This window comes from Sorghum bicolor, chromosome 9 (genome assembly GCF_000003195.3).
Source record: "Sorghum bicolor cultivar BTx623 chromosome 9, Sorghum_bicolor_NCBIv3, whole genome shotgun sequence".
Taxonomy (NCBI): Eukaryota; Viridiplantae; Streptophyta; class Magnoliopsida; order Poales; family Poaceae; genus Sorghum; species Sorghum bicolor.
In genome coordinates this window covers 57,970,213-57,984,076 of record NC_012878.2, presented here as the reverse complement: position 1 = coordinate 57,984,076, position 13,864 = coordinate 57,970,213, and the positions used below count along the sequence as shown (strand labels likewise).

General features: G+C 48.1%; 2 protein-coding genes and 1 long non-coding RNA gene across 3 annotated transcripts; 2 read left to right on the top strand and 1 right to left on the bottom strand.

The window, feature by feature from the left end:
- Positions 240–1,816, top strand: LOC8083803 (GATA transcription factor 15). The gene is made up of 2 exons (XM_002441527.2): positions 240–908; positions 1,274–1,816. The coding sequence occupies exons 1-2, from the start codon at positions 357–359 to the stop codon at positions 1,610–1,612; spliced, it is 891 nt and encodes a 296-aa protein (XP_002441572.1). The 5' UTR covers positions 240–356; the 3' UTR covers positions 1,613–1,816.
- On the top strand, positions 7,644–12,355 carry LOC8064720 (polygalacturonase At1g48100). Its single transcript, XM_002441526.2, has 7 exons — positions 7,644–8,813; positions 9,956–10,087; positions 10,486–10,662; positions 10,745–10,786; positions 10,860–11,067; positions 11,353–11,543; positions 11,634–12,355. The coding sequence occupies exons 1-7, from the start codon at positions 8,346–8,348 to the stop codon at positions 12,027–12,029; spliced, it is 1,614 nt and encodes a 537-aa protein (XP_002441571.1). The 5' UTR covers positions 7,644–8,345; the 3' UTR covers positions 12,030–12,355.
- Positions 8,723–10,987, bottom strand: LOC110430042. Its single transcript, XR_002447236.1, has 3 exons — positions 10,850–10,987; positions 10,727–10,781; positions 8,723–8,856 (listed from the first exon to the last, which is right to left on the bottom strand). It is a non-coding gene; the product is annotated as an uncharacterized LOC110430042 (long non-coding RNA).

Here is a 13,864-nt window from a genome sequence, read left to right as displayed (position 1 = left end):
AATGTTGAAGATTTTTTGTCACAGCATTAAATATATATATAAAAAATAACACATTGCCCCAATCCCAGCTGGTACTCCCACAGCGCTCCTATCTTGCTGCATGCAATGTACAGCAACGCTTTCCCAGCAACGGCATTGGCATCAACGCGGCGAGCAGATCGACCTCTGCACAGCGAATCTGATCCTATAAATCCTAGCTAGCCCAGCCTGCTGTTGGCTCGCCTAGCTGGGCAGCCTGAGCTCCTGCACTAGCACTCTGCCGTCCACCTCCCGTCCCAGTATCCCAGTTCCGGATCTCCTCTCCTCGGCGCCGCCGCCACGCTTTAAAACCCAGCACTGTGGCCTCGCTGCGGACCATGCTTCGCCACTGCAGTAGCAGCCACCACCAGCACCGCCACCACCAGAGCACCGCGGCCACTGCCTCCAACACCATGGCGGCGGCTTCCTCCACCACCTTCTCGCTCTTCTTCCCGCTGCACACCAACAAGGCTGAGTTCGCGCCGGTGGCGATGGCGGCGGACGGCTTCGACGACGACAGCCACAGCTCCGTTACCACGTCCCCTTCGTCCCCGTCCTCCTCATCCACGGGCTCCGTCGACTGCACGCTCTCGCTCGGCACGCCGTCCTCGCGCCGCGCCGCCGAGACCACCAAGCAGCGCCCCGCGTGCCTCGCGTCTTGTGGCAGCGTGTCGTGGGACGTCGCCGCCACTATTGATCCGTCCTACTGCTGCTGCTGCTGCTGCCAGGGCGGCAGCAGGCCCGCTGCGGCGGCCGCCGCCGCCGCCATGAACAAGACCGCCGTACCGTGCGCCGGGCACGGGCAGGACCCGATGCTCGTGGACCGCCGCTGCGCCAACTGCGGCACCTCGTCCACGCCGCTGTGGAGGAACGGACCTCGCGGCCCCAAGGTTTGTCTTTTGCGTCTCCGTCGTCTCCTCAACCTCGCCATTTGAGTGTTTCGATCAAATTATGCTAAGTACGAACACTAGCAAATTTTAATCGGTGAACAAACAAGGCTTTGTGAACGTGACATGTGAAGGAATGGCATCACGACGTAACTTGTCACGTGACACACGGTCGCGCGCGACATGAGCCAGCATCGTGTCGACTGTTTTTTTTCACGTCCGCTAGCTGAAACCAGCGCGGTCTCCCATATATGCGAGCGGGACACTTTGGTCGTCCCGTCCCATACCCCTATGCAAATGCATGCATGAGCTAGCCATGCATACGAGTGCGCTGATCGATGCATATCTGCTGTCCATGATGCATGCAGTCCCTGTGCAACGCCTGCGGCATCAGGTTCAAGAAGGAGGAGCGGCGCGCGGCGGCGACGGCGACGGCGGCCATGGACCAGGGCGGGTGCGGCTACTTCGCGCAGCGGGCGCAGTACGGCGCGGCGGCGGCGGCGGCAGCCGGAAGTGCGGCGCCCGTGCCCTACGGCGGCTGCGAGGCGCCGGCGTTCCCGTGCGGCGGCGGTGGCGACGTCGTGGACGCCGAGGCCGTGCCGCCCCAGTTCCTCGCGTGGCACCTCGACGTCGTCGCGCCGGCGGCGCAGGCGGCCGCGTTCGCCGCGGTCTGGCCGGAGCGGACGACCAGGTTCCAGTACAACTAGCTAGCTAGTCCTCTGGAAATGAAGCTGACGAAGGCCTGTCTCTGTCTGTTTCGGTGGGGGTGCAAGTGTAACGTTTTTTTGGGGGGGTGCGTGTGGGAGGTTTGTTGCACGGTTTGCACGCGGCTGAATGCAACTTGGAACGTGTAGGTAGGGGTGTGGCACGGTGGCGGCACGCATGTATTTTGTCCATCGTGGAATTCAAATTCGGCCCCTCGAATTGACCATCCCGGACTCCTTTATTTTGTTCGCGAATTTGTCTTTTTACCTGCGTGTATATGCATGCTCGATTCGATGAGATTTTGACCATTGCCGTTGCCGGCACTCGTGGCTCAGGAAGTCAACACTCAGGTCAGGTAGTATAACTACTCCATGTTTCATGCCATGGCGATTGGGTTCGTCTCAGGTATATGACAGCGGAAATAACGGTGAGTTTGGGCTGGGTTCTATCTATTGTATTTTGATCGGCCCATGTACGAATCAACGACGAAAGCCCTTGTGTCGCGCTTGGAATCACGGCCTGGCCTTACTGTACCACATTGGGCTGTACTCGTTGCTCACAAAAAAAAAAAGCTTGGGCTGTACTCTAAATATGGTAATCCTGCCGAGATGAAGAAATTGACCTGTGCGTGTTCGGCGGTGGGGATGCAAGTGCAACGGGGAAAAGCCATATTTTCAAAAAATGAATTCGAGTTCATATAGCATGAACTGGAAGAATGAAGATATCCAATTATCCAATTAAGAGTAGAAGATCAAGTTTTTTCTGCTTCCACAAGCCCACACTCTGCATCAGAGTAATTATATTCTCCTTCCTGATCAAAATACTTTTCCAGGACACACTCTGCACCTGCTAATTGGTGATTTTCTTGGTAACTGAATATGCATATGTATGGCACTACTCCATGATCCATGCCATGGCGATTGGGTTTCGTTCAGGTATGTATGGCAGCAATTACTGAGAAACAAGAAGTCAGTCGTCGTTACCCTCCAGAATCCTTGATTCCTGGTGCCTCGGTAGATGACGGTGAGTTTGGGCTGGGTTACATCGTTTCGGGCTGGAATTTTTGTTGAGCCCACGTACGTATCCACGACGAAAGCCCATGTGTCGCGCTTGGAATCACGGTCTGGCCTGTACTGTACCACACTTTTGCTGTACCTCTTGAAAAAACTCGGCCGGTAATACACTGTTGCCATTTCGACAAGATAAAAGGAGTATGGAAAACAAACGGCACATCATACTAATCTACCTAATGTTAGAAGATAGCACGGAGTCAAAACATCAATGGGACGGATGGAGCAGCACGGTAGGAACACTAACGCCGTGCCCATATAACATTTGTTTTCGTTTTTTTTCTCATATTTATTATCTGAATTTTAGAATATGTCAAGTGTGCCGTATAACACTACATTCTAAAATATGTTTGATTCCGATTAGTTTGCGATAGCTGAATTTTCAAATACCTGAACTATTTGACCAAAAATTTTCGAGTTATCTGAATGCCTGCCCCTACCCTTTGGTGAGATGGGCGAACGGCATGGTGTCACTGAACATGGCCACATGGCACAGATGGACCAAATACAATTGCCAATTTAAGAGCAACATTAACATTTTGGAACACAAACTAGGACGAAGGTGAGATCCACGTTATAAAGGCAACTCCAAAAAGTTTTTAGATTTTGATACTGTAGTATTTTCGTTTTTATTTGACAAACATTGTCCAATCATAGAGTAACTAGGCTTATAAGATTTGTTTCGTGATTTACAGATAAACTGTGCAATTAGTTATTCTTTTTATTTATATTTAATGCCACGAAAAAAATTGCGGGCTATCAAAAATAGCGCTGGCTGATTCTGGCTGCTATTTTCCGCTATAGCGCCGCTATAGCTCCGCTATAGCGACCGCTATACGACGTAGCGGTCGCGCTATGGTGCCGCTATAGCTCCGCTATAGCGCCGCTATAGCCCGCTATTTAAATACAACACACACCAGATGAAAAGTTTAAAACTAAAATCTCACAAGTGACAAGTAACTCACAAGTCACAACCCATGATCTAGGCCTTGTTTAGTTCCCAAAAAATTTTGCAAAAATTTTCAGATTTCCCGTCACATCGAATCTTTAGACACATGCATAAAGTATTAAATATAGACAAAAATAAAAACTAATTGCAAGTTTGGTCGAAATTGACGAGACGAATCTTTTGAGTCTAGTTAGTCCATAATTGGATAATATTTGTCAAATACAAACGAAAGAGCTACAGTGTCGATTTTGCAAAATATTTTGGAACTAAACAAGGCCCTAATAGTCTATTTATTACAATCCAAATTCAAAAGCAAAAGGCATAAAGCCACAAGTGCCATAGTTCGATAAGCAACTAAAAGTCTGAAACATAAATGAAATGACAAGCACTAAGCACACTTCAGGCTTAGCGGAAAAATAGCGGCGCTATGCCGATATAGCGGTTTAGCGGCGATATAGCGGAAAATAGCGGAGATAGCGCTGATAGCGGGAAAATGACTGATATCATCGCGGCGTTTTAAATATCCCGCTATAGCGGCGCTATAGCGGAAAAATAGCCCGCTATTTTTTTCGGTGATTTAATGCTCCATGCATGTGCCATAAGATTCGATGTGATTGGGAATCTTGTAAAGTTTTGGGTTTTTAGATGCATATAAACAAGGCAAAAGTTTTAGTTTAGTAGTAAAACATATGCTCTAACATGACACCCTCTGCTCCCATAAAAAGTACCATTTTCTTTTTTTGAGAAATTAAATATTTTAAACTTTGACTAAACATATAAAAAATTCATATTTATGGTATATAATTAATATCATTAGATAGATCACTATATATATTTTCATAATAAATTTATTTACACATATAAATATTACTGATTTTCTTATAAACTTAGTCAAACTTTATAAAGTTTAACCAACATGAATTCTATATCCACTCTTTTTATGGGACACTAGGGGAGTAATAGGTTCCATTTGGATACCCACGGATTTTTAGAATCTAGATAAAAACAAAAATACCAGAATATCTTCCTGGCGTCATAAGATTCTTGAACACACGGGCATATCAGAGATTATTTTTTTTAATCTAGAATCCGGATTTTATAGTCTCATCCACACATGCGCATAGTTGCTAGCACCATGTATAGAACACTCGGCAATCAGTTAGTGTCGCTGGCTGACAAAAAGGATCCATAAGTGTTTTTCCTTTGTACCATATGATTTATGTGACTTGAGGTGAGGAGGTGCTTGGGTAACTTGGATTCTAGCTAAAAATTCAGCTAATACTCTACTGATTTATTACAAGAAAAAACACTATTTTTATGACTGGAAAATAGTGCTAATAAGTTTAAGCGAACAGGATGCCATTGCATCTTTTGATCCCTCTCTCTCTCTCTCTCTCTCTCTCTCTCTCTTGATAGCACCACCAAATTTGGATCTTGCCTAATCGTGCAAATGTATTTCAGGCTTTAGGTCTTGTTCATGTATTTACCTTAATCTCTCTCTCTCTCTCTCTCTCTCTCTCTCTCTATATATATATATATATATATATATATATATATATATATATATATATATAAATTCTACAATAAACCACTCTAAGTCTCTAACACATATAGGTTAAAGTAGATACATGGATATCAAACAAGCCTTTATAGCATTATGAACCACAACAATACAGTGCATTTCTCTTATCTCTCGTCACAGTCGGTTCTGGCAACAGAGTGAAGGGATCGATCGTTGGCGTTGGCAATCGTCAATCGCTTCACTGTCGGCGTCGAAAATGGCCAACAATCGATCCCTTCACTCTCAGCGTCGAAAATGGCTGGCTTTTGCTGGAGTCACGCCTCACATGGCGGCGAATGGCACGCAATGGCGACGCGCCACATGCCGGTGGCGGCGACCCGTATCCATCAGCCAGGCCAAATCACGACGCCGTATCCGTCACACCGCGACAGCAGCAGCAGTGTTCCTCTCTCCTCTCCAAGTGGCAACGCCGCGTCCGTCCATTCTCTGGCGCCTGGCGGCGGCGGCATGCTTCGCCGGTGCCCGGTGGAACTTGGCCGGAGGAAGGGGACAGGCGGCTCCGGTCAGTGGCAATGCGCAGTGCCGCAGTCCTAGTGGCCTGGGGCTGCGCTGCGCCTGTTCGTCGCGCTCGCGCTCGCGCCCCAGGTTTGCTGCGCAGATCGTGTGCGCCTGGAAAGCTGTTTTGGAGTAGCCTACGGAGCCCCGTGGCAACCATGGCGTCGCTAAGCGTCACGTGGTTGCAGTTGAAGCAGCACTTTGCTGCGTGCCTCTCTGGGTTAGTTCGTACGCTGCGTGACGTATGAAAGAAAGATGCATGTATGTTGTGGATTCTAGAACGTTCTCAAGCGAGAAGACGACGCAGCAGCAACTGGCAGAGGCAACGCAGGCGCGACAGGAAATCGGCCGGGCCGGGCCAATCGAATCGGGCAGGCGGCACCAGGGACCGGACCAGGCGTCCGTGACCGACTGACCGTGAACACGAGGGCGTCCAGGATCAGGAGGTCAGGCCCAGCGGCCAGTCATGTCTTCCGATTCGCGAAAGCCAGCCGCTGCTGTCCGTCCGTTCAGGCCGCGCGTTCGCGTTCTGGCTCCTACAACTCCGAGCTCTCGAACATGGAAAGCAAGCTCCGGAACAAGGTGGCCTTGGAACTGAAACGCGTGCCAACCCAATCAATCCACGTGCAGTACACTACACGGCCAAAGACGAAACACACGGCTAAAGATGAAGACGCACGCAAAAACTTTATCACTGTTTTTCTCCATAACAAATCAGCTTCAGCCGATTTATCAGTCGCATAAACGATCGCACCCGGGTCATCGGATCTGGATCCTTGAAAAAACCCACACCGGTCACCGGACATGTCGGAATCTTTAGAACCAGCGACCACATACAGCTAGCCCCCAGTGGCAGTCAGCTTCGCAGTGCTCACGGCATGTCCTAAAGCTAGCGAATTCATTCATTCCCATCCAAGAAATTGGAGGGGGAGACACATGCTCGCCTCCGCTATCTCCGCAGCCGACGTCGCGCGTCCGATCCGGCCGGCGGCCACGCACGCACGGCGCTTTTCCTTGCACTTGCAGCACGTACGAGACCAGCGCGGCAGCCAGACAACGATCGTCCCCTGAGTGCATGAGGCCCTGACCGACCGACCGACCGCGAGTGCAACGGAAACCAAAACGATCGGGCAGGCGGAGCAGCAGCGAGCATCGACCACCGAGTGAGTGAGTGGTGGTGCGGATCGCCGGGGTGCGCGGCGGCAACCGGGCGCGGGGCGTGTGGTGCGGTAGGTGGTTGGTGAGGCATTTTTGGCCGTTTTGTCGCGCCGGGTCCCGGTCTCAACGCTAGCTTCTCGCCGTGTCGTCCGGGCAGCGCGCGCCCGTGAGGCCGTGACCAGGATGGAGAGCCACAGCAGATGGCAGTGTGATGGGAATGTGATTGACTGTAGTATATCACCTACCACGTTTACACTTTTGGCTTGCACTCTTCGGTTTTCGTTCCAACCACACACACGCGACGGTCGTCAGACAACAAAGCCACAATGGCAGGCAGCTGAACCTTCTGCACGACGTACACTCTGCCAGCCAACAAGCCACGCCCAAGAGATGGTCCGGTCTACCGGGGAGGAAGAAACAACGGCGACGACATGCCCTCATCCACGCCGCGCGCGCGCACACATCACCAGTAAGGTATGGTGAAAACTTTCCGAATCCGACGTCCACTTGTCCCCGGCTGTCCAGAGACCTTGTCAGCGAAATCATGCCACTTCCACGCCCCTGGGACCCCGGCCCAATCACTGCAGCCTGAGCTTGGCTGCATTTGCAATCATAGAACCAGCAGCTACTCTACTCAATGCGTACACCTAATCACCTAATACAAACAACCGTGTACACGTACAGTATGCTCGTCAAATTGCCAAAAAGAAAACAAGTTCGCCATGGCCGGACGCCGGCGAACTCACAGTGTGCTCCAACAATTGCTTGTTGCACGATGCCCCTACAAGACGACCTGGACACGTGAACCAAGTTGCCAGTCAGTTTAATCACAACTGACACATCGTGTCATTCATCCATCAGAGTATATCAGATTAATACCAGCAGCAGCAGCAGGTGGCAAATGATTCGAACGGACGGTACAGCATACAGACATTATTCCATTTCCTCCCCCCGTGAACCGCCATCAGCAGTTTAGTAGTACGAGTACAGGTAAGCCGCCTTGTCTAGTTTTTTTTGTTTGGCGACAGCCAGTGCCGCCTTCAAGCCGATTCCTTCCTCCTCGTCCTCGTCCTCCTCCAACCAACCGATTCTCACGAAAAGACACACGGCGGTAAAGGAAACCGCGAGGGGGGGGATAAAACTGTGACATGTTCATGCCCTAAAGTGCCAAAAGGAAGACAAAGACCACACCTTCAATTCTCTGTGCTGCTGCTGTTACGAGCCAATGCTCCCCACACACAGATGCACGTGACTACGTGAGCCGGGACGCCTGGTCCCTCCCAAGGCCATTTCCTTCTTTCACTCACCCTTGCTGAAGCCTGAAGAAGGGAGGGACGACGAAGGCCATGAAGTGAAGCTCTCGTTATTTAAACACCCCTCTCTTTCCCTCCTCAAACACAAAACCACATACTCTGGATATCACCTTGCCTTCCTTCCACACATATACACACACATACAGACATACACTCTGAAACGCAAAGATGATGCTGAGGCTAAAAGGTCTCACCTTCCTTCTCCTCCTCGTCCTCTGCTCCAGCGTTCATCAATGCGAGGCGAGGAGCGGCAAGAATTGGAGTTGGAGGCGAAGCAGCAGCAGAGCACCGTCCACCTCCGCGTTCAGGAGAAAAGGGAAAGCAAAGAGCAGCAGCAGCGGTTCCCACAAGCAGAGCGGCAAAGGGAGTCGTCAGAGTCCATACCAGCCCAGCCCGGCCATCACACCTGCTAGCCCGAGCGGCGACCCTGTGCAGGGCAATGGAAGCCAGGCGGCTCCCGCTCCAGCAATGCCAGCACCTAACGGCGGCGGGTATGGATACCCATTGCTGACTCCGCCGCCGTTGCAGCCCTCACCATCGGCAACTTCACCACCAGCAGCGCCATCATCACAGGATACAGTCTTCAACGTGGTGGACTTTGGAGCTAAGGGTGATGGAGTTACTGATGATACTCAGGTCACCATCACTGCCTTCAAAATCCTCTGCTTCCAACTGTCACCTACATCATATATTATGAGTTAGATTATTTTTTTACCCTGGCATCCTGGTATATTTAGTTTCTTTTTTACATCTAGTCTAGTATAGTATTCTCAAATGACTATATATTCTGAGTTGGATTGTTTTTTTTCCTGGCATCATGGTATATTCAGTTCCGCTTTTGCAGTTATTATCCTCAAATGGTTCTCTTATGTTCATTAGCAGACACATTGCACCAACCAAGTACCACTGTAATATTTGATGTTCAATTTTAGAATGCCCCTAGTATTGGAATTTCAAATAAACACTAAGCTACTGACATGCGCTTGCGCTGATCACATTTCGCGCGTAAAGTTTTCTTAAATTTTTCTTTTTCTAAAGAAAAGAAAAGATGTTGTCATATATTCTCAGTAAGCACACCTCAGGACATGATCGCCGAGGTTCCTTTCTCTTTAGAAAAAATGGTCACACATTTTTTCCCCCCAGTGCATTAGCCTTTGGAAAGTGCTAGACACCATTTGGTCTTAAAGGTTAGAGTTTCACATGATAGTGCAAGTGCATATGGTGCCAGAACCTAGATTTGGTTTTTTCTGCATAGGTTGTCTTTTCTCATATATGATTGGGTGCATTTCTGGAAAGGCATACGCCTTTTGCGAATTATTCTGGACACTGCATTTTATTTGGGGTATAAAGAAATGGGAATCATGTAGATGAATAATATGGTCCACAAGAGTACAAGCCTCTGATAGTTTTACTTGCAGAACTTGTATGTTCCTGGATTCTCTGGATAAGATTTTGGCTAGCAATTATATCCTTGTGATTTCCAAAGATAGGACAATCCTCAAATTCAGTAAGGGAATTGGATATATTGATTCTCGTCAAAATTCTTTGTTTCCTTGCATTTTCAGGAGTATAAATATCTTTTATGATGAACCAAAGTAGATTCTGTGAAACTACCCTCATCTTATAACCTAAAGTAATATTTATTTCTTTGTCCATTTTGAGCAATGAGTTATGTCTCGTGCAGATGTGCTGATACATGGGTTCACCATTAATGATATGATGGCACAGAGAAGTGCCCTTTCCCAAAAGGTTAACTGAATTGTTGGCTATTTATACAGGCCTTTGAAGCAGCATGGGCAGCAGCATGCAAGGTGGAGGCATCTACAGTTCTCGTACCATCTGAACATGAGTTTGTTGTGGGCCCAATCTCATTCTCTGGGCCTTACTGTAAACCAAATATTCTATTCCAGGTAAATCTACTTCTCTAACTCTAATGCGTGTCCTTACATGACTAGAAAAATAGGCATGTTTTAGAATTACTTGCTGAACCACGCTACTTGGCCCGAACCTAGCTTAATCATTTGTTAAGTATTGCATCAGTATCAATCTGTTTTCAGTGTTCTATTAAATACCATAAGATCAACTGCAGAAAATGGATGTATATTTGTTTATCAAAACAAGCACTCTATATCTGATCAATTTCTACAAAGACGCGCAGACCTTTTGTGTGATCGAGAAAAAGAAAGTCTGATCAATTTCCTGATACTGTAATGGCCAGTCCGCAAATTATGCAACAAAGATATAATCAAACTGAAAAACAAACTAAATATGGAGTACTGATATCCAATGACATGTTTTAATGTTGCAGCTAGATGGAACTATTTTAGCTCAAACCAGTGCAAGAGTGTGGGGTTCCGGTTTGCTTCAATGGCTTGAGTTCACAAAGCTAACTGGAATAGCAATCCAAGGCAGTGGTGTCATAAATGGTAGGGGGCAACAATGGTGGACATATTCAGATCCAAATGATGATGACAACGACGACGCAGTAAGACCTGACCATCTAATTACATCCTACTTATAGACAAGTGAAAACAAATTTAATTGCTTACCTGGGTGCTTTCCAACAGTACTATGTGGAGCTCGATAAGATGCCACAGATTAAACCTACGGTAAGCAGACTATTATTGCAGCACTCTTAACATCTTTGTAATTGCATATAAAACATTGTGTACCTTGATGCAGGCACTGAGGTTTTATGGTAGTTCCAATGTCACGGTAACTGGGATAACGATTGTCAACAGCTCCCAGTGCCATCTCAAGTTCGATAGCTGTCAAGGAGTCATGGTTCACGACTTGACCATCTCTTCCCCTGAGCATAGTCCCAACACTGATGGAATACACCTGCAAAACTCCAAAGAAGTCAGCATTCACCACACTAACCTGGCTTGCGGTAATGCTAAAAAAACTCATATCCCCAACCCCAATACGACCAACCCTTTTTGAGCTCACTAAACAAGTTCACAAGAATTTGAGTGGAAAAGACACCTGATGTACTATATAGATAAAGAGATGTATTCTGCTAACCAGCCACATTAGATAACTGCAGAACTTCTGAAAAAGAGCAAGATTCAGGAGTAACAGAGCAATCTCAATAACACCAGTACGAGCCGGAGTTTAACTGGTTCAAAAAGTAAAACCTGCTATTAACACGAAATTTTGTGCATGTGCAATGCAGGTGATGACTGTGTTTCCATACAGACAGGATGCAGTGATGTAAACATACATAACGTGAACTGCGGACCAGGGCATGGAATCAGCATTGGTGGTCTAGGAAGGTACAACACAAAAGCATGTGTATCCAACATCACCGTAAGAGATGTGAAAATGTTCAGAACAATGACTGGTGTCAGAATCAAGACTTGGCAGGTAAACATAACCTGGCACCTCTGAAGCCATCCACCCAGCAAGCATTGCTGCTGCATTCATCAAGCTAAACGCGCTGACATTTTGACGCAGGGTGGTTCAGGGCTGGTCCAAGGCATAAGGTTCTCAAACATACAGGTTTCAGAAGTCCAAACACCGATAATAATAGACCAATTCTACTGCGACAAAACAACGTGCAGGAACCAGACATCAGCGGTGGCCGTTTCAGGCGTTCAGTACGAGAACATCAGGGGCACCTTCACGATCAAACCTGCCCACTTCGCGTGCAGCGACAGCTCGCCTTGTTCGGAGATCACTCTCACTGGGATACAACTCAAGCCCCTGCTAGTGCCACAGTACCACCTGTACAACCCCTTCTGCTGGCAGGCATTTGGAGAGCTCTACACCCCCACCGTGCCCCCCATATCTTGCTTGCAGATCGGCAAGCCAGCAGGGAACAGCGTGCTGTCTGACGGTGACCTTTGCTGAAACGCCAATCCAGGAATTAGTGTTACTGCTTGTGTTCATCAGTTAAGGCGGTCGTCGTGATTCTTCCGACCCCTTTGCGTGATGCTGTGTAACTGTGCATAGTGCATATATGCAGCTAGTGTCAGGAATCAGGATGTGGTTTCCATGGCACAAAACCAACTCCCCTCTCCTCTTGATAGGAAAGGTAGTGTTTGCACAGTGTCTCCATTTTCCAGTGATGCATCCTGTATGGGGATACTTCAGGGTAAGAGTGGCATAGGACGAGTCGTCTGTAAACAAATAACTACGGAGTAATAGTAAGTAGCAAAGCATGTTCGCTCTTCAGATGTACTAGCTATCGCTGGGTGACAGATCCAGCTATCCATTGTTCCGTACGGGGTCAGAGTGGCAACTCAGGAGTGAACTGAACATAAACCTAAACCCACTTTCACTTGATGCATGGGTGCAACGTTTCATGCTGAGGAATCTAGAGCAACCGCAGCGGGAGAGGAAGCTAACCGGTGGCGAAGCTGAGATCATCGGCGGTGTAGCAGAACACCGGTGGATGACCATGGGAAGAAGCCGAGGAGCGTGGAGACCGGCCCGGCGCCGGCGCCGGCGCCGCCGCGGGAGGCATTGCGCCGAGAGCCCGAGATGTTTCCTTACCACCTAGGCAACCGCCGGCCACGCGACCACGCGTCGGACGCCGACTCAAAGGTGCTCGACGAAATGCGTAGGCGCGCGGCGGAGCGGCGGAGGAATCGCGATTCGCGAAAGGGGTCTGGCCCATTAGAATCTTGCCTCTCCCCGCCCACTTGTTAAGGTCCACTGGGCCCTGTCAGAAAGAGAGCTTGGTAGAGAGTCGTTTCTTGACTTCCTCGATTTCTCACGAAATTCGATTTTTTGCATGTGTAAAGTTGGGCTTTAATCCTCCTACTGTTAAAAACGTCGATTTCTCACAAAAATCGATTTTTCGCATGTGTAAAGTTGGGCTTTAATCCTCCTACTGTTGAAACCGTTTATTTTTTAGACATGGTTGGTTGTTGCGCCAGGCTAAACACGAGTAGATTGGACTACATTGATACTTTAAATAAAAACAGACTATAAAAAATTACATGACAGGAGAAGACTTCCTTGTTGGATTTATTATGGGCTAAGGCCATTTAAATTTAATAAATCGATAAATTTTATGGTGTGTAATTATGGACAATAAGTGTTCTACCGGATTAGAATTCCAAGAGTCCTTGACTTAACTTATATGGTGACAGACATTCCACTTAAATTGAGAAATTAAGGAAAGGACAAAGGCGTGACGGGCAGGCAGCGAGCGGGCGAAACGTGGTGTGGCTGTGTTAATTTTTAGCACCCACTAAATACGGGAGTTTCAACTCCGAGTTAAACCCTTCAGATGTCCATCTCCTCAGCCACCAACTGGGAGTCCCTTCCCTCCTCTTTTCCACTCTAGCCACAAGGATAAATAGGAGACTCTGGCGCCTCCGAAGCCCTTGCCGTTCGAGACCTTGCACGGGGGATCGGCAATTAGGTTTTTGGGAAGTGTCATCGCGACTGCCCAAACCGCCGCTGCTGTTTGTGGTCGTCTTCGAGCGTCGTCACTGTCTTCCTCCCACGGACGCGGGCAGATTTCTGCTTCCCGATGGAGAGATAATCTTCATCGTCTACATCATGAAAGTTGGAGAAGGATCGAAATCCTCAAAGCGTATGAGAGGATATGATCTGTTCATTTTCCTGTTGTGTTTCGTCTCCCAGATCGTACATGTTTCAATAGTTCATCCATGTTGTTTCGTATTCTGTCCTGAGTATGTTTCATATATCCAATCATGTGGTTTCTATTTATA

Coding starts and splice junctions, on each gene's coding strand:
- LOC8083803 (XM_002441527.2), top strand. CDS start 357: ATGCTTCGCCACTGCAGTAGCAGCCACCACCAGCACCGCCACCACCAG. Junction 909..1,273: donor ACGGACCTCGCGGCCCCAAG/GTTTGTCTTTTG, acceptor TGATGCATGCAG/TCCCTGTGCAACGCCTGCGG.
- LOC8064720 (XM_002441526.2), top strand. CDS start 8,346: ATGATGCTGAGGCTAAAAGGTCTCACCTTCCTTCTCCTCCTCGTCCTC. Junction 10,663..10,744: donor ATGATGACAACGACGACGCA/GTAAGACCTGAC, acceptor GCTTTCCAACAG/TACTATGTGGAGCTCGATAA. Junction 11,068..11,352: donor CCACACTAACCTGGCTTGCG/GTAATGCTAAAA, acceptor TGTGCAATGCAG/GTGATGACTGTGTTTCCATA.